The sequence below is a fragment of the Oryzias melastigma genome, linkage group LG15, assembly GCF_002922805.2.
Source record: "Oryzias melastigma strain HK-1 linkage group LG15, ASM292280v2, whole genome shotgun sequence".
NCBI lineage: Eukaryota > Metazoa > Chordata > Actinopteri > Beloniformes > Adrianichthyidae > Oryzias > Oryzias melastigma.
In genome coordinates this window covers 23,238,649-23,257,642 of record NC_050526.1, presented here as the reverse complement: position 1 = coordinate 23,257,642, position 18,994 = coordinate 23,238,649, and the positions used below count along the sequence as shown (strand labels likewise).

Sequence of the window (18,994 nt, the reverse complement as noted above, 5' to 3'; positions counted from 1 at the left end):
TAAAAATGCGTATATAAGTCGCACTGGAGTATAAGTCTCAGGGACATTCAATCTATGAAAAAAACCGCAACTTATAGTCCGGAAAATACGGTATATACTGAAAAACAGACATTTGTCCAAAGGAATTTCATAAAAGACATTTTATTTAAATATTAATATGTGCAGTTTTCATTAAAAATGTGACAATACAACACAATATTATTAGCTATGTAATAAAAACAAGTTCTTATAAAATAGAGAAATACATGAATCTAGTTCTAGAAGTAGAGACACATTGCAAATGGCAACATCTGCTACAGGGCTGTATATTAAAAAAATGTAAGGTACAATGTTATCTTTACACCACCTTTGATCCTTACAACCAGCTATAAACCCTTAAAACAGAAAGACTTAAACTCTGTCACTGGTGAGAACTTTGCTTTCAAGTTGATGTAAAATCATGGACTTCAGGGCGCTGTACCTGCAAAGGAAAAAAAAAAGTAAACAACAAACGCAGAAGTACACAAACAATTACAACTTCAAGGTCTCTGATTTGACGGGTCTAACGCAACATGAATAGTTCCCCAGGTTCCCACCTGAAGACCTAAGGAACTTGTTTGCAACCACAAACGGTTGTGTTTTGGTTATTTTGCAGCGTAGTGCAATAAGATGTAAAGTGGTGCTGTTATCAAAGGATTCCACAGGTGTATGACAAAACAAAATTTCTAATAAAATGGTTCCTCTTCTTTAATATATTTTTTAAATGACCAACTTTCTGATCTAGTTGATTATTGGCAGTGCATTTAATTGTGTACTTGTGATAGTGTTAATTACTCCCAGCCTCTAAATATTTTTTATGCGTTTAACTAAATTTTATTTTGAAATAATGTATTCTATACTCTGTAAAATGTATATCTGAACCTATTTATTACCATTAAGAACAACCATATCAATAATAAATTAAAAAAAGCAATTGACTAGATTAGATGAAAGTTTTCAAAATAAAAGACTTTACATAAAATTGTAGATCAAATTACTTGACTTTTGTCAAGGTACTAATAGCGTATCTTCAGGCTTAAGAGACAAAGTGTTAGTGAGCTCACAAGTCCTTAAACATTTATTGCTAGGAAAAAAAAAACTACTGAGGATCAGCTCATTGATTTTCTTTTGCAAATCTGCCAAAAGTAAACATCTTAGTTTTGTTTGTTAAAAAAAAAACAGGCACAGAAAAGGCTCAACTTACTTCTTGGTCAGTTTGGTGATTTCACGCTCTTCTTCTTCTTTAAGTTTCTCCACAAAGCTGTCCAGAACGGGGATCTCAAACTTGATGTACTGTGCAACCTAGAGACAACAAAAACAATCCGACATAAATTTGAATCTCCAAACTACTTAAACAGCTGCTTAAAAAAACAGCAATATTCATGTTAGAAATAAAGGACCTTGATAATAGGAATTTAGCTTCAAAGTTTATTTTTAATTGCTGCAATTCCCACAGACCATCCTGGTCCTCCATATCATCCTCCATTAATTCTGCTATATTTATACAACACAGTCACAACACACATTTAGTCATTTCAGGCGATTGTTGCATTTGTCCACAAACAGGATATCTTTTTGTATCCTGCTAAATTTAAGTCAGCTGTCTCCGTTTGGCTCATTGTGCATCAGTTGATAGTTGTGATGGATTGTTGACTTAAACAAAAGACTCTCTTTGTGTGAGAAAAACGGAGGAAAAAAGTGAAAGAAATTGTTTTCAAACCTCTATCTTTTTTAGATTTGCAAATTTGACTTTAAAAAACTATATTACTAAATAGAATTTTTTAAAGCAAAAAGTTGATTCTGTGAAGTGCAAGGTGTTTTTACCTTATATGTTTATTAAATCAATACTTTTTAAATTTTAGTTAAACTAGGTAACACAAAAATCATCAATTACACTATAGGAACCATACTATACGGCAAAATCCTTTTAGTGTAGACACAACAAAACACAAATGTACTAAAAACATTATCCTTAGAACCCGCTGAATCCACCCAGAGACAATTTAGAGTAACCAATTTATTTATGAAGCATGTTTTTAGACTGAAGGAGGAAACCAGAGAGCTCAGAGAAAACCCACGTATCCACACGGAGAACATGCCAACTCCTCACAGAAAGGTCCAAGCCTTTCTGTAAGGTGAGAGTGCTAACCACTGCACCACCGTGCAGCCTGATATCAAACATTATACCCAAGTAGGGATGCATTGATTCAGTCAAGCCACAATTCGTTTCAATTCACAGTTTGAAAGTCAGAATTTCGATTTTTTTTCATTTTTTTTCTGATTTTGCCTAGACTCACATCATATGTGACTTCTTCTCCCAGGTCAGCCTCCTTGATGAAGATCTTTGAGATTTTCTCACACGGTCCATAAAGCACTCGAGTCACCAGAGGATGCTCATCATCCCTCAGCCGACTTCTCTCTGCAGGTCACAGAGTAAATCAGTACTGGCGTGCACACAAAACAAAGACTAATGTCTCAGTACTTACCACCAGACTCGTGCACCATATACAAAACAAACTCTTCACACTTGTTCTCCACCTTAAAAGAAACAAGAACAAACAAGAACAAAATGTTTTTTTAGTTTGAACTTCTACGGTGGCCTTGAAGTGCAAATCACATCAACAAATACCTCAATGCAAAAAACTTTAAAGATCACAATGACAATTCCAGAAACCAAAACATAACTCCAAACAATTAAACAAAAAAAGTATTTCTGAAAACAAAAGTAATTGTCAGAAGTGAGAATGAAACGATAAACAATTTAACAACATGAATGGACATCACTGACAGGATGATAACTTTTGTTCACCTTTTCAAAGATATCTGGCATGGCAAAACCTTCCAACAGACTACATTTCTTTGAGCTTCTGGCCATACCACTGCAAAAGTTAGACCCTTCTGCGTTCTCTCTTCTTCAAAACTCAAACATCATCATCCATATTTGATGTCTCAAAGTATCTACCTTTTCCGGATTCTTATTTTGTTTTATTTTTAAACATTTTATCATGATTTTTGGAAATTACTTGTGTTTTCAAAATAGTTTTCTTACATTTTGGTTTCTGGAATTTTGTTTAGATTTTTAAATGTAATGATTTTTTTAAATAATTCGTGTGGTTTAATTGTTTCACTCCAATGAAAATGATCTTTTTGTGTTTTTTGTGTGCATTTTTCTCATAGTAGAGAACCCTCAAAGTAATTACGATTAAAACTGTGTGTCTGAGTATTTCGTAATTCAAATCACATTGGATCAGAAAACTGGATGCTAGAAAAGGTTAAGGCTAATGACGCAGCTACTGAAATAGGCGTGCTAAAGTCTCCTCTTCCCCTGTGCGTACCCTAGCCTGCTCACATTTAGATATATCAGACATGATGAGCAAATTGCAATGAATTGATCAAATATTGCTCGCTATTATTTTTGGGCCGCTAATGTTATCTTGACCCTATAAGATAGCGCATTAGCGGGCAAACAGAACTCTCAGTGACGGATAGGGGCGGAGTTGCTCTGTGTCGACCCAGAATTGTATTTCTAATGAGATACATAAAATATGTCTTATAAAACGACAAAGGATTTTTTGATTTTAGCTAAGAACTGCATAATCCTGATTAAAGGGAACAATTTTACAATACAAAAAAATATAGGTGTAGTGGAACTTTAAAAGGCTTTAGCATTGTGATTTGTCATTTGTTTTTCAGGGCCACCATAAACTTGACAACATAAATGAAACCCAATAATGTTCTTCTTACCCTAAACTTATGAAGAAGAAGGTTTAGGACATGTCTGGTTGTCATGGAACTGTTTACTCGAACATTAGTGACTGAACCAAAGGCTGGAGTGAACACAGATGTCTGAAAGAAAAAAAGGGAAAAAAATGTAAATATTAAAGTCTTTGCAGAGTTCAGAGTGTATTTGTACAGTTTGTACAGTTTTCATAGACTAATCACATTGGACATTTTGGCCAGGAAACATGTTGTAACTTGGAATCTATTCAACATAAACATTTACACATGCTGTATCTGGTGGGGGAAAAAAAAAACTAATGGAAGTACTCAGTGTAACCTTGCTATCAGCAGCAGGCTAATGAAATCAGACGACAACAGGCCATTGTGAGACGAAGGAAATCAATGCCTCTCTGCACCTGGAGATTTGTCAGCAGGAGGATGCGTTAATGTATCCGCCTGCACGAGTGTTCTGTTCTTTGTACCTTGTGGTTGTAGAAGTGACCGTTAATCGAGAACCGGTGTGTGCGCAAGCGCTGCAGGTCTCCTGCAGTGTGTGTGTTTGACCTCCTCTGAACCCGCATGAAGGAAGCATCGCTCCGGGTCCTCAGCAGTTGAGGGCAGTCTTCTTCCTCCTGGACACCCTCCTCATCACCTTTGACAACAACACATCCGTCACTCATTAAAGGGTCATTCCACTCAAACTTCCCTAGTTAAAAAGACCAAAGAAAACTGCATCACTGAGGTCCATCTATTAACTGACAGGATCGAGCAAAATACTAACAATTACTTTTAAAGATAAAGTTGTGTTCAAACCACTCATATTTCATAAAACCCATACATAAATAGTGCATAATAGATGACTAAATGCCTTTTTACTTACAGAGCTGATCACCTGATTTGATCACATCTTAAAATACTTCCTCACGTGAGGCTCGTTTTCCGCTTGATGTGCCGAATGAATCACGGTGGTAATCTCTTTTAGTATGTGTGTAATCGCCACTAATCTGGGAAGTCTGCATGAGTGTAAGAATAACTGCACGTGTTTGAGCTTACCAGCAGGTGCAGTTCTCCTGATCTGGGAGTTGTTGTTGAACTCAGTGGGTGACCTCTGTGTCACGGTGGATCTGACATTACCAAAGCAGACAGACAGAGGGGATAGTGTTGCTTATTCTCACAACATAAAATAAACAAAAAAAAGTTTTAAATGTTTGACTGGAAAGAGTCTTTTCTACAAGTGGGTACTCAAGGTATTTTCCTTTATCCATTCCATATTTTTTCTCTATTCCACACAAATCCACACACATTCTCACATTAATATATGAGATTATATGTTTCCTAATTTGGCCTCCAGCTGGATACTAAAGATTTACTGAATTACAGAGACACATCACATGCCACAGAGAATCAAACCATCAACTGTCTGCCTTCAAGCCATTGACCCGGTCCCTATTACAAAATCTTTGGGGGGGAAACTTCCTAATGACTTCCATTTATTCAGATCACAGAGTTGTTTGATATTCAGAAACATATTATTTGAATGAACAAAAGTCTAAAGAAATAAAACCAGATCTGCCCAATATATCATACAATTAAAATCTCAGAATAAGACATGCTCTTTTAGAACAACTTTATAGTTGGTGGTATTTTATTTTTTTCTTTCATCTCATTTGCATTTGACCTTCATACATTTTATATTATATTATTATTATTATTAAATATTTTTTTTATATCTGGAATATGTGCTTAAATAATTGATCAAGAACTGATTTCACCCTATGTAAGCCAATAAATATGTGTTTGTCATACCTGTTGAGACAGAACCTTTCATTGTCATCGAACATCTGAAGTCGAATTGGCCGACACAGACCCCAATAAATGTTCAAGAGCCCTTCGAGGATGAGCTCTCCTTCCTCCTGTGAGCACAAAAAAAACACAAAACAATGATTATCAGCAACCGTTTTCATAAAGGACATCCTGCTGGACAGATCCCACAACAGCTCAGTGGCAAGTGTACGTGCAGGAACAGTCGCACATGCTGAACCTTTCCACCTTGGAGAAACCCTGCTTGGGTTTGACACTCCTTTTTCCACAGCGCAACAATGAAGTCATGTCTGCAGGAAAACCAGAGGGGACTCGTCGGGGGTCACGTACACTCAGCAGGAAGGGGTTAAAATCACAAAAAGGCACTTTAGATCTGGAATAAAAGCTCAAAGTTTTTTTAAAAAATTAAGCTAGTCTTTAAATCTTACACAATATGTAAAATAAACAATTAAAAAGTAGTTTCTAGAAATTTCACTTGGAATCAGCTGTTTTCTAAAAATCAATCTATTTGTTCTGCATCTAAATCGGTACAAAAAGGGTAACAGACCAGAAGTGTGTCGTAACTACCAGCTGCCACAGGGACCCAATGTCAGCAGTGTTTGCATCACTGCCACAACAAATTCGATTTTTGCATAAAACAACTCACATCCCTTAGAAGAAAGCTTGCTAATGATAAAATCAGAATCAATTCTTAACAGAGGTCTCAACATCAAAGCGCAGAAGATAAGAGCGAATATTTTTAAACCTCATAAGTCTGTCTGATTAGGTCATCCATGGTGAAAATAATGAGGGTTTTTAAGCTGTAAAATCTGATAAATTCAGTCGTTTGATCATCGAGATACTGAAAGGCTCTGGAAATGTCAGCTTTTTCTTTTTTTCAAAATAAACATGCGTATTTTATAATATTTTCTATCATAATAGTGAATTTACAAATGTGTACAAGCATGTTGTACAAAAAAGCCAATCATTGAATTTTCGAAAACATACACTGCAAAAACTTAATTTTAAGACAGTAAAAACACTCTTGTTTCAAGAAAAATATCTTATTTTCTGTCTTGCTAGAAAAATAATCTTATCAAGCATGTTTTTGATAGCAAAACAATCTAGTTTTAGTTCTTTTTCTTAAAATAAGAATTCTTGATAAGACATTTTTGTTAGGGGTTTGCTTTGTTTATTTAAAAAAAATCTGTCAATTAAATATTATTTTTTATTTATTTATAAGGGGTTTTGCAGTGTGTAAAATAAACAAATGATATTTTTTTTTTTACGTTACCTCAAGAGCCAGAATTTTTTTCATTAATAATTCGAGTTTACATCGATAAAATATATTAGAAGCTTGTTCTTTAAAAAAAAAAAAGACAAACTTCAGAAAATAGGATGTAGTTTCAACTTGATACTAGAACATTTTTAAAGTCTTGAAACTGGAGTACTTGAAAAAACAAGAAAAGAAACAGAAAATGTCTTTGGTGTTTCTCCCAGGGCTTCATTGTTTCTGAAATGTAAACATTCGGCACAGCTGCGGTACGGGACCTCGTACCTTACCCCGAGTTTCCTGAACAGGCACGAACACACCCTCACATGCACGTTCACGCTGATTCAAACAGATGCAAGTAAGGTCAGCAGAGCTAATTTTAGACAGAGCGGTTAATCGCTGTGCTGAAGCCTGCCTCTATAAAGCCTGGCCCCGTGCTCCAGTTCACCCACTTAACTGCAGAGACCAGACATCGCTCTCTTTATCTCCGAGTTACAGACCAACAGCGACTAAAGGTGAGCATTATTCTTTCCTTGCCGTTTCATTATTTATAATAATTTAATGCAGTGAATGTTCTGTTTATCGAAAGCCAAATGTGCATTTTAAATTAAAAAGTGACAATAAATCCCTAAATTAAAACTTTTCTTTTGTTTTCATAAAAATCGACTGTTAAACAAATGAATATTGCCATTTTCAGCAGCTTAGTGACAGTTTGGAAACTAGGTTAAAGTCACCGCATAGGACTTTTGTGCTAACTACTGTTTTTTTATTTGCTGCAGAATGAAACGCAGACGGCTGCTGTCCTTGCCGCTTTTACCCACGATAACGGAGGCACTGGAGGACCTGCCGGTCCATCCCTCATCCTCACAGTCCTCACAAGGCGTCCACTCCCTGAACGACTACATGACAAGCATCCAGGCGCTGGCCCGTCCAGCTGGAGTCCCCAGCTGCGGCCCCGTCAGGTTACAGAGGTTGCCGAGGCTGCGGCTGTTCTCCAAGCCCACCTCTGTCTCTCGCGTGTCCCCTCTCACGCAAAGGACTTCAAGAACATGCAGTCAAAGTCTGAACAGGACTGAGGATTTTTCCCTCCAGATGAGGAGAGAACAAGACAGTAAGGGCAAAGACCCTGTGGACTGGCTCTTTGGACAGAAGCTGGATTAGAAAGAAGCTGCTGCTTGAAAAGCATTGTGGGTATTTGATGGAAAAACATCTACTGCTGGATTAACCTCACAACAATACAACTGTGTGGTGAAAATCCACATTCATTCCCGTCCTGTGCGGACTCAAGTCTACATGTTTACATGTTCATAGAGAGTATTATTTTGTTACGATGTGAATCATCCTGTTTCTAATAAAATGAAAAATATCAAGAAAATGTTTTTGATTGCCGTTTTTTTTCCAATAATTTTTTTATCTTTCTGATTGTTCCAAGCAGTTTGGACTAAGAATTAGATCTGGAATATTAAATTTTTAGAAATATTATAGATAGCAATTGCTTGTCACAATATTTTTGCAAATATGAAGATGCATTCTTGATTATAAAGAATCTCATATACAATAACATTTTTAAGGTCTTTTTAACTTGTTGAAATGACACCAGAACAATACTTGTGACAAGTGTAGATATTTCGTGTTCAGGGTTAATAATACCACTTCTATTAATTTAGCTAAAGCACATTTTAACCCATGATTTAACAAAACCAAAATGACAAACTACAGCAAATTATGATTGGTACTAAAAATGTTAATATAAATCATCAAGCAGAAGTAAGCTGTGATGAAAAATTGTCCAACATAGATTGATCATAAGTGCAGCAGATCAGAGCAGATTTTTAGAAAACTAAAAAAAATAAATAAAATAAGATTACCTTAAAGGTAGTTTTGAATTATAAGTAAAACATCACTAACCAAACCATGAGAATCTCTTAACCCTTGTGCTACCCAAGGCACGTTAACATTGGGGGTGGGGTCATCTGGACCCCACAAGACAGCACAAATTAAACCTAATTGGATTGGTCTATAGGATAACCAATTAGTATAGAAGGCTTTGACAAAAACACAATTGGAACCCTGGTCTTATGGTCTTTTTTTAAACATGGTGAAATCAGAAGCAGTTGTAAAGATATCAACTTAACTCAGATGAAACACTGTTGAAACTGATATTTTTTAGACACAAAATCTAACAGCGAAAAAATAAATCCAAGTTAAAAAAAAAAAAAAAACACCTGATCCACACAAGTTTATAAGAAATACATTTAAATACATTTTCTCTTTTTATTTTTTCAAATAAAAACAAAACATGATAAATAAATTTAAGTCTGTTTAGGCATTAAGTAAAATTCAATCATATATATATATACATACACACAGTGGTGGACAAAAGTGTTGGTACCCCTCAGTTAAAGAAGGACAAACCCACAATTCTCACTGAAATCACTTGAAACTTACAAAAGTAACAATAAATATATATTTTTTGAAAATAAAACAATCAAAATCAGCCATCAATTTTGAATTGTTGATTAACATAATTATTTAAAAAAACAAACCAATGAAACAGGCCTGGACAAAAATGATGGTACCTCAATAAAAGATTGAAAACTATTTGACCAGAGTGACATGATTAACTCAGGTGTGTCCTTTAATTGACATCACAGGTGTTTTATGTATTGTTACTTTTGTAAGTTTTGAGTGATTTCAGTGAGAATTGTGGGTTTGTCCTTTAACTGAGGGGTATCAACAATTTTGTGTATTTCCTTCAGAACCTCCAAAAGCCAATGATAATTTGTTTATAAAATTAGTTATTCTCCCACTAATATAAAAGTACTCGGCATGAAAGGTGTAGTCTTCTGTCTCACCACAAGAGGGAGTTTCTGCTTTTAGAGCAGCTTAGAAGAGCGAACCTGCCGTGAAATGAAACACAGAGACAGAAGCTGATTGTGTGCCGTTTATGTTGTAGCTGCCCACTAAAGGCTTAACTTCAGAAAAAGAAGGAAAAAAAATCCTAATTTGTCCGGTTTTTCTTTTCAAAACAGCGACACCGCTGCAGCTGAGGTCTGTAAAGGCTTCAGGCTCTCCGCGGTGATCCATGTCACGGTGAGAACAAGCCGCATCACGATCAAATAGTCCGTTTTTTTGTGAAAAATGAGCTAAACCAAAGAATTAACAAGAATAAAGTACTAAATATTGATCGAATGTTTGTTTATTTTGTAAATGACCATGGTATAAGCGGGATAAAACCCTCCATTATGAGAAATTAACGCACACTTCGTCGGGTATTATCCCTTACGTGTATAATTCATCAGTAAAAAAAAACATTAGAAATATTCAGTCATAACTAACATAGTAACATTTATTAAAAAAAAATACACCAGACGCTGGCCAAGCGTCTGGCGGGTTCAAACCTGGGAGGGGAACTGGCAGGGTACTCATTGAGTAAGCTCTACAGTCCAGTATTCGCTACCAGCTTGTACTGTGCTGAGTACTCACTGGTAGCGCCTGAGACTTGTAGTTGGGTGCCCTTGTATTTTACGGTAATCGCTTTCTACCGCCCGCCTTCACCAGTCCCCCGCTCGAGCTGCTCCTAGCGCCCTGGCGGGTCCCCGGGTTAACCCCCAGGGTGCAAGGAGCAGCTCGAGGTGCCTTCCAGCACGAGAGCACACTTCCAAGTTTGAACCAATAGACGATTGTCGCCGATTGCTATTTATACCCCTCTGTTACCCACACGTGCAGACAAATGGTTTTAACTCCAGTTTTTTTTTGCAAATTTGAATTACACACTATATGTTCGTTAGTTTTAAATAAAATAGGGTGAAAACAAAAATGATTTTTAATGTTTTTTTCTTTTAAAAAGATAAATTTTGAGCCGCAGTGCATGCTGGGAAACGTGACGAAATCTCGCTAGCTAGCTAAGCTAATATATATAAATAGACAATCATCTCTGACGTCACCCATTGACTTCCACAGTCCCCGGAAATGAAGCGTGAACATCCAGCTCACGACCGCAGCCATATTGGCTGGAGTTAACACCTCCTGACACGGACGTTCCAAATATGGGGAAAGGGGACTGGACCGAGTTCACCCGCTATACTTTAAACATGATTTTTATTGAATCACATACATCAACAAGAGTCATCTTTATATGTTAAAATTAAAATTGTACTGCCTTAAAATGTAAATGCTGTTTTGGATTATAAATCCACTCACCACCAGAAGCAGACCTGAGAGGAACATACAAGATAAACAGATACAAAAAATCGAATTACTGGAACTAAAATAAATAATCATAATATACATTATATTTGCCGGAAATAAATCATTAAAGTTATTCTTTTAGTAATTACCGAAGAAAAGACACCAGATGACTCCCAGAGAGCATGTTAGAACAGTTTACAGCACGGCAGCAGGACAAAAACTGAAATATAGCGCTCATGCTAACGCTAAATCTGCAGCAGACAGCAAAACACCGGAACACTGCTCCCAGAATCCACCGCGATCGTCACCTGTCAATCAAAGGCCGCGCCCCCTCATTAAGCGAAAATAAACGCTGTTTAAAAAAAATTACAAACTTAGAAAAAAATTCACTCCCCTCAGAGTTGTCATTGATCAAATATGCAGCTATTGATGAAATAAACATTTTAAGCACCAGGCATTAAAGGGGTTTATTAGAGGGCTGAAAATGAGGATTTTAACATGGGAGTCTATGGGAATTTGCTGACTCTAAGCACCAGCCTCTCTGGGCAGTGCCGGTACTGAAACGTTTTGTTACTTCCGGGTTGGCTTCACGTTCCGCCTGCCAGTGTTGGGGGTTGGGTAAAACGAATGTTGACTCATTGACCAGCTGATTTCCTATTTACAAAACAAATGATCTCTCCATCAATTCATCCATCCATTTTATAAACTCATCTGGTTCCATCAGCAGTTGGCTCCAGCTACCCCGTCATGTGGTTCCTGGAGCCTATCCCAGAGACTGCTTGGGCAAAGGTGGGGTACAACGTGGCCCAAATTAGTCATCATTTAAACATGTTTTTTGATATTGTAAGAGTTCTACAAAAACCTCATGTTTGAGAATATAAATTCAGATTAAAGAAAAAAAAAGCATTAATTTCCTTTATTTTTTTGCATTCTGGAATGCAGCCGTTTCTATTTCTGCTCCTTTAATGAGACACAACAGATTAGTTTTCCCACTTAATTTTAGCACTCTGCTACCACCTAGTGGTTATAGTCGGAACCAAAAATAAACAACAGCGCTTTCCACTAGAATGAATGCATTGCGCAGTTGCACACACATCATTTAACCTCGTTACTCCCACAAAGCAGACAAGTCAGAACAAACACGGGTGAGCTACTTCGGCATTTCACAAAACCCAACTCAGTTCCAGTCAGATCACCGGACCTCTTTTAACTACTAAATATATTTAGAGACATTTTAGGGGAACACATTTTAGATGTAAAATACAACAATGATATCTCTGGAGCAAAAATATTGTCAAAAAAAATGCTTTCACTATTAATTTAATAATGAAAGTAGCTGGATGCACTACTTCACAGGAAGGATCTTATTTCGAAACAGATTTTTCACCGTGACACCAAGCACTATCTAGACTTAATAAGGCAATTGAGAAATTAAAAACGTATTTAAAAGGATAAGAATTTAATTCCTCCAAATTCCTCTTAAACCTGTTTATCTAATGACTTGACTTCAAGCAATTAATCTTATTACAGACATTTCCTGAAGAATCTTAGAAATTTGATGTAGCACAAAAAGAGAAACAGCGGATTTTCAGACTTGATTTGTGAAAAGTTTGCTAATTAGAAGTTGAGAGAATTACAGTTTGTTTTTTATGTTGTTAAATGTTTGCATTTTAACAACACCTTTAAGGTATTAATATGTAAAAAAAAAAAAAAAAAAAAAAAAAACTTTTCCTTTCTATGCTGATTAACATGGGACCACAGTGTCCAAAGACATTTGAATAACTAGAGCTAGTGTATTTACATGTCATGTAGTCATACTTGTTTTAGCTCGTTTTCTATTTGAAAAAAGGGTATTTTCCTCTGATTGACAAACCATCTGACATGCTATGCATTCTTCTACATGAAAAACATCACATGACTCCAACTGAACAACTTGGTTATGAGATAATTGTTTAAATAAATCCTACAATGTCAACCGTCTCATTTTTTCCCCTTACAGAACCTGTTTGCAGGAGACAAGTGTCATCCAAGTACGTCTGCAAACGGTTGTGCAAGTCATTCTTATTGCCGAACTGATTCCCACGGTCAAACAATTTTCCAGAAATTTGCCAAAAGGACTTTCCAAACATTGGTTTGGGGTCGGCATCCAACCCCAAAAATGTCCCTGCTCTGTTTGTTGCTCATGGTTACATTAAAGTAATTCCTTGGTAAATTCAGTTGGACTTTAAGCAGCAGATGTTCAGAGAGATCGTTACTGCACAAAAAACAGCAGTAAAGCTGAAAATGAGTATTTTTTTTATAAAGTAAAAAATTATAATTTTAGGTCTCACTCTATATATCTATGTTAAAAATAAAGGCTCATGTCATGAATTTGTGGATAAATCTAATTTACAACCATAAAGAAAAGCAAAATTATTAGAGTTTAATGCTTGGAAAAAATTAGTGGGGTTAGTTTATATGACTATTTGAATTTATATTGGAGTTAATATTTGTCTAAATGACTCAAAACAGTCATTAAAACTAAGACAGGATAACAGAACTTTTCTTTTATATATTTCAAAGATTGTTTAGAAATACTTACAAAAAAGAAATCAAAATGTATTACAGACACAAATGTTTACACAGCTAATTCCATTTAATGATATTTGACAGACTTAAACCTTAGCTATTATCTTTTAGCCTCACCCTACACTAGCTCAGGGCTAATCCTTACATTAGCCCAGTAACCCTGTGAACTGCATTCACACCTTAGTCAAAATTCAGCCAGGAAACTTTAAACTTAAAGAATACGACAAACTGAATGCATCTATAAAGATCCAGGTGTCTAAAAATTAAATACAAATACACACAACTCCGCGCAAAATTTGCCTGGCGACCTAGATTAAGTATTTGTGTTGAGTTTCTAGTTTAAACAACTTATTAGACTTGATGTACAGCATGACAAATAAGACTTACTTTTCAGTAAGAATTATTGACTCGTTTTAAGATGGTGCATTTTGAATATCTTGAGGTCATTTGATCTTGAAACATCTTATTTTAAGATATATCTCTAACGAGACAAGTTTTTTTTATTGGTTTTTTCAAGAAAAATATTGATTTGCTTTAGGTAAATAAGACATGCTTATTCAACTCAATTGAATAAATTTTGGATCAATTTTAAGACAAAATATCTCAAAATGTGTAATTCTTGTTCTAGTTTAAGATGATTATAGTCAAGATAGAAGAATATTTTGACTTTTGTAGCACCTAAAATACACTTTTTGGGCAGGGGGCTAATTATAACTTCAAAGAAATATTCCTTTTTTTTTTTTTTTTAGAAATACATATTTATAGAGCAGTATACCTAAATATGAGTGCTCATAGCTGTTTTCTGTTTAATTTTTTATCTAAAAACAGCAGAACATCCCAAATTAAGAACTCTAACCAAGAAAAAAATCTACTAGTTCTTGTTGCAGATTTTTTCATTAATTCTTAGTAAAAAAAAATCTTTGGTTCAAAAATGTTCAACTTACTTTAAAGACATTTTTTCAGTACAGCCTCATTCTGACAAAAAACAAACAGAAACAAAAGCTCCTGCCTAACTTCTAATTTTACTCTAAACCTGCATTCACTGCTTGGCTCTAAATTTAACAAAAAAAGGTTAGCAGTTATATTCTTCCTCATCAGGACGTCAAATGTCTGTACAGTATCACTGGTACTTAAAAGCCTAAAAAAGTAACAACTACAAAAAACTCACACTAACTATGTTATTACCTTACTAAGCCCTTTCCTGGTTTAACCCCCCCCCCCTCAAATCTTAACTGGAGAGACACTCAAAAAACTAAAAATAATAGATTTTGAATGATACAGGCCTTTCAAACAGATGTGGTTGACACATCTTTGATAGAAAAAAAAAATCAACAAACACTTTAAACTGAGGATAGTGCATCAGACAATGCATGTAATCCATTTGATAAATTGTTTACATGAGATACAATTTTCTGAATGGAGGAGGATAGTTAATCAAATCAAATCGTACATTTCACAAGGCTGCTCTGGGTAAGTTTATCTAGATTTTTTTTGCATGGAAATGAACTTTGGTGATTCTATGATAAAAGTAGGTCAAGCTCAGCCTCCGAGATGCTTCAGTGGGACCACACAATATGTGTTTTTTTCTGTTTCTGCATTTTTTGGGATCCAAGTTTAAAAAGTGAAAGCCAAATCACGATTAAACATTAACTAGCAATAGTTTAAGCTAAGCCTTAGGGTTTGTGTTGAGCAACATTAATCAATAGAAGTGAGTGAAATGTCCAAATATGCAAGGCTGCATGACTTTTTGCCCTAAAAAGGTAAAAATGTTTTTTTTTTTTTTCAAATGTAAGACTACTGGATGCAGAACAAAACGCTCTGAGGACATGTCTGGTTTTGTAGGCACATCTGTCACACTTCTTGAACTCTCAGTAAACATGAAGTGTGATCTTATCAGTTGACATGTTTTTTGTTTTATTTCATCCAGGAATTAACTTTGTTGTTCCTAAGACATTAATAAGAGCATTTTAGAGAATATTTGATCATCTCTTTCTGTCACTTATAAGAAATTCAGTGCTTATAAAGCTTTCAGTAGAATACTTTTATATTTATTTTTGTTATAGTTTGATGGTGATTTACTGTTTAAACTCTTAATGAAAAATGAAAATTGTGTTTTTAACATGTTTTGGTAGCATTTTTCTCATGATGGAGGAAGTAAACATATATATTTTGGAGTACTAAAAAGTTAAAAAGAAAAAAGGCATTTGAAAAAGTCGGCCCTGCTCCACTTTATTCTGTTGCATCCACTCGTAGACAAATAGATCCATTAGCGGTTTCCTTTTCCTCATCTGAGTTGACATTTGGCTCAATACTGTACAGCTGGAGAGCTCCGATATGGATCTGATGCCTCGGTAAAGTTAGGTCGAGGTTATGAGGGGTTGTCAGCGATCAGCAAAGAGTGCAAACAATGAGATGACGGGAAAAGAAAAAAAGACTCCCTCTGCACTAACAGTCCCACCTTCAACTCAGAGTTCTATTTCTAATGATCTACTGCTGCTCTGCAGAAACTAAGTCATAAAAAACAACAAAGGTTTTTTGATTTGGGCTAAAAATGACAATCATAATTAATAGAGTCCTGGAAATGCTTTTACAATGGATCAAAAGATGACTGGAATGGGACTTTAAAGCTTAAGAATTAGGAAGCCAGTAAACCGCTATGTAGTCATGTTACAAAAGAGTGCATAATTCACTTTCACTTCTGGTCTCTGAAAACTGAAGACTATCAAGAGAAGAATCAGGACTTGTGCCTTAGATGAATTTGGTGCTGCTGACAGTTTCTTCATGGTCCATACCCACAGCCTGACATCCTAGGGAATTTCCACAAAATGAGAAAAGTAGTGAGTAAGGTATGACTTATGAGATAAAACCAGGGACACATCTTGACCACTCTGTGCCCTAAAACACCCAAACATACACTGAATTTCTCCTTCACTCAATGGCCAGCCGGTGAACACAAAGGGGAAATCCCAACCGTAAAAGTCTTTGTATGATTAGCAAACAAAATGCCCAAATTCTTGCAAAAACCTTAACAGATGCAATAAAAGGTTTACATTGCGGATGTTTTAGGACTGCAATGGGCGGCGTTCTCCTGTGAAATCCTCCACATGACATTTTGAGGGAAAAGGGAATTTTTGTGGTATACCAGCTACAAGCCACTTTGGAAAACTAGCCAACTTTGCAGGTTTGGGCTGAGAATTGTCCCAGTACGGACTCAGCTAGTGTATTGTTACTATTTTTCCAAAACAATCAAAGTGCATGGTTACAGATGTGTATTCCTGAGCTAATTTGTATGTAAGCACAGTAAGGGTGTAACGATTGACGGATGTATAAATGAATCAATTTCTATTCTCACGATCCAACCAGATGGCTCGGAGTCACACTGGTTGATATTTTGGCTAAAGACGTCCCGGATCGATTTTAGGTCAGTGAATTGGATTGTTCCAAATTCATCAACCACGAAATTATGATATGAATTGCTAAAATGAATCATTACAGCCCTAAAGCAAAACAGCTTTATAAGAAGTCCCTGTGAGAAAGTGTTTATTCTCATGCCACATGTGTTTTGGTCTGACCTCACGAGTCCTCAGCTGGAAGTTTTTGCCTTCGTGGTAGCAGTTGTAGGTCCTGAGCAGAGACAAGATGTCAGACCTGAAAGCAGACACGAAAAGGTGGATTAGTTCTCACATAAGGACAGTATAAGAGTTGATGAACAACATCAATGCCACGTTCATTTAAGTGTAATGAGAACTTACTTTGGTATGAGCTTTTCTTCACTGAGCTTCACGTAGATCTGATGCTCTCCCATTCCGACTAGGACCAAACTGTTGCACAAATGAGATTAATAAAACATATTTAGTTTAAAAAAAATGTACTTATTGTAATCTAAATACTATTATTTTACCAGGTCTTTTGAAAGAAAGACTTGGGAGGAATGCATTATTTTATTTAACCCTTATATATTTTTCTGCAAGTATTTTTAAAAGCATTTAAAAAAGATGAAAAACTGGTAAGGATTTGGGTCATTCTCTTCCGTTTGCCTTTTTAAGCCAATTTATGACTAGATTGTTTCTTTGATGACTCATTCAGAATTAAAGTGAAAGGACATAGAGGAAATCACATGTTGGCACTAAACAGATAGTGAAATGATGTTGCAGAACACAGAGGGAAATTCATTCTAGTGTAGAATCTGCTACAGTAGAAAGTCTGTTAATCATTACACTAAACCAACTGAATCATCTTTTTTTTTTTTTTTTTTTTTTTTTTTTTACTGCCGAGCTTTACTCAACAGAGAAAAGTAGAAAAATTAGTGAGTCCTTGCATATGTCCAGCTTTTCCTCACATATCTTGAGGAATAGTGTCCCTGATCCCTTCATCCTGACTTCTTTTTGCTGAAATTCCTCACGGAAACAGCGAGGGTCTATTGGGGGAATTTCTGGTTTGGAAACCCCAGCTCTCAGATGTGGTGGGAGGAGCATGGATAAAAAGCGTCGACTCTGAGGTGCTTTCATTCTTTGAATGCAGCTCACAGCACAGTGTTTAGCTTGTCTCCAGTTCAGCATGAAGCTTAATCCACAGCTCATCTGCCAGCTCGCCCTCCTGAGCTTGTTGTGTCTACTGAAAGCCGGTAAGAACCTGTTTATTAATAATCCAACTGCTTTATTTTGGTTAAAACTTTCTGAGAATGCAAAGAATCTCCAGCTCTGCTTCACTCAATTGATCTTATTTCTTTCTGAACAGTGAGGGAAACAGATGGTGTGTATGTCCCAGGGAGATGTTTGTGCCCTGAGAGAATAAACGGCATCAGGGGGCAACTAAAAGACCTCACAATTCTCCCAAAAAGCGCCAGCTGTAACACCATCACAGTCATGTGAGTATCAAATGCTGCACACACGAAGACTTCACCGTGCATAAACATGAGTCGCAATAAACGTGTGGTTTGACGTTTGCTTTACAGAGTGACACTGATGAACGACAACAGAGTGTGTTTGAATCCAGAAGCACCTTTGGGCAAACAGCTGATCCGCTGCTGGAATAGGTAAGTCTTTCTCGATAAAACTGTTCGAGTTGCTTAAAAAAAAAAAAAAACACCTCAAGGTTTTTAAGAGTTTCACAAGATAAGCAGAATTGTGGATCATTTAAGACACGAGGTCTGCCTGAAAGTAAGCACCTAAACCCCAGAAGGGAAGTACAGCTCTTATTTCAAATAACCTGCAAACAAAAAAGATCCAAGTTCTCACCAGTCCAGTTCTTGTGCAATCAACACACCCACTTGTAAAGTTTATAGATCTCTTTCTGAGCTTTTGGTCGTGGGTACAGATGAAGGAATGTCAATTAGTGATTAAAAGCAGAAACTTCATACTGTTTTACAGCACACACTTGAAATAAACCTGCAGTTACTCATCATAGCCAAACATTCAGTTTCAA

At 36.1% G+C, this 18,994-nt stretch overlaps 2 protein-coding genes and 1 long non-coding RNA gene across 4 annotated transcripts in view; 2 read left to right on the top strand and 1 right to left on the bottom strand.

The window, feature by feature from the left end:
* Positions 1-121: 121 nt before the first annotated feature.
* Positions 122-18,994, bottom strand: part of rassf4a (Ras association domain family member 4a) — a 25,234-nt gene continuing 6,361 nt past the window's right edge. For both annotated transcript variants that reach the window (XM_024297649.2, XM_024297650.1), the window contains exons 2-11: positions 17,323-17,391; positions 17,143-17,218; positions 5,545-5,651; positions 4,792-4,862; positions 4,221-4,390; positions 3,763-3,864; positions 2,505-2,556; positions 2,316-2,437; positions 1,223-1,320; positions 122-460 (exon numbers count right to left, since the gene is read on the bottom strand). In XM_024297649.2, the coding sequence (XP_024153417.1) occupies positions 391-460; positions 1,223-1,320; positions 2,316-2,437; positions 2,505-2,556; positions 3,763-3,864; positions 4,221-4,390; positions 4,792-4,862; positions 5,545-5,651; positions 17,143-17,218; positions 17,323-17,375 (921 nt within the window). In that variant the 5' untranslated portion in view covers positions 17,376-17,391 and the 3' untranslated portion in view covers positions 122-390. The remainder of the gene's footprint in view (positions 461-1,222; positions 1,321-2,315; positions 2,438-2,504; positions 2,557-3,762; positions 3,865-4,220; positions 4,391-4,791; positions 4,863-5,544; positions 5,652-17,142; positions 17,219-17,322; positions 17,392-18,994) is intronic.
* LOC112162038 lies at positions 6,794-8,186 on the top strand. The gene is made up of 2 exons (XR_002921990.2): positions 6,794-7,326; positions 7,591-8,186. It is a non-coding gene; the product is annotated as an uncharacterized LOC112162038 (long non-coding RNA).
* The window catches only part of LOC112162035 (C-X-C motif chemokine 2), a 1,663-nt gene continuing 255 nt past the window's right edge, over positions 17,587-18,994 (top strand). The window contains exons 1-3 of the mRNA XM_024297665.2: positions 17,587-18,194; positions 18,308-18,437; positions 18,525-18,605. Coding sequence (XP_024153433.1) covers positions 18,086-18,194; positions 18,308-18,437; positions 18,525-18,605 — 320 coding nt within the window. The 5' untranslated portion in view covers positions 17,587-18,085. The remainder of the gene's footprint in view (positions 18,195-18,307; positions 18,438-18,524; positions 18,606-18,994) is intronic.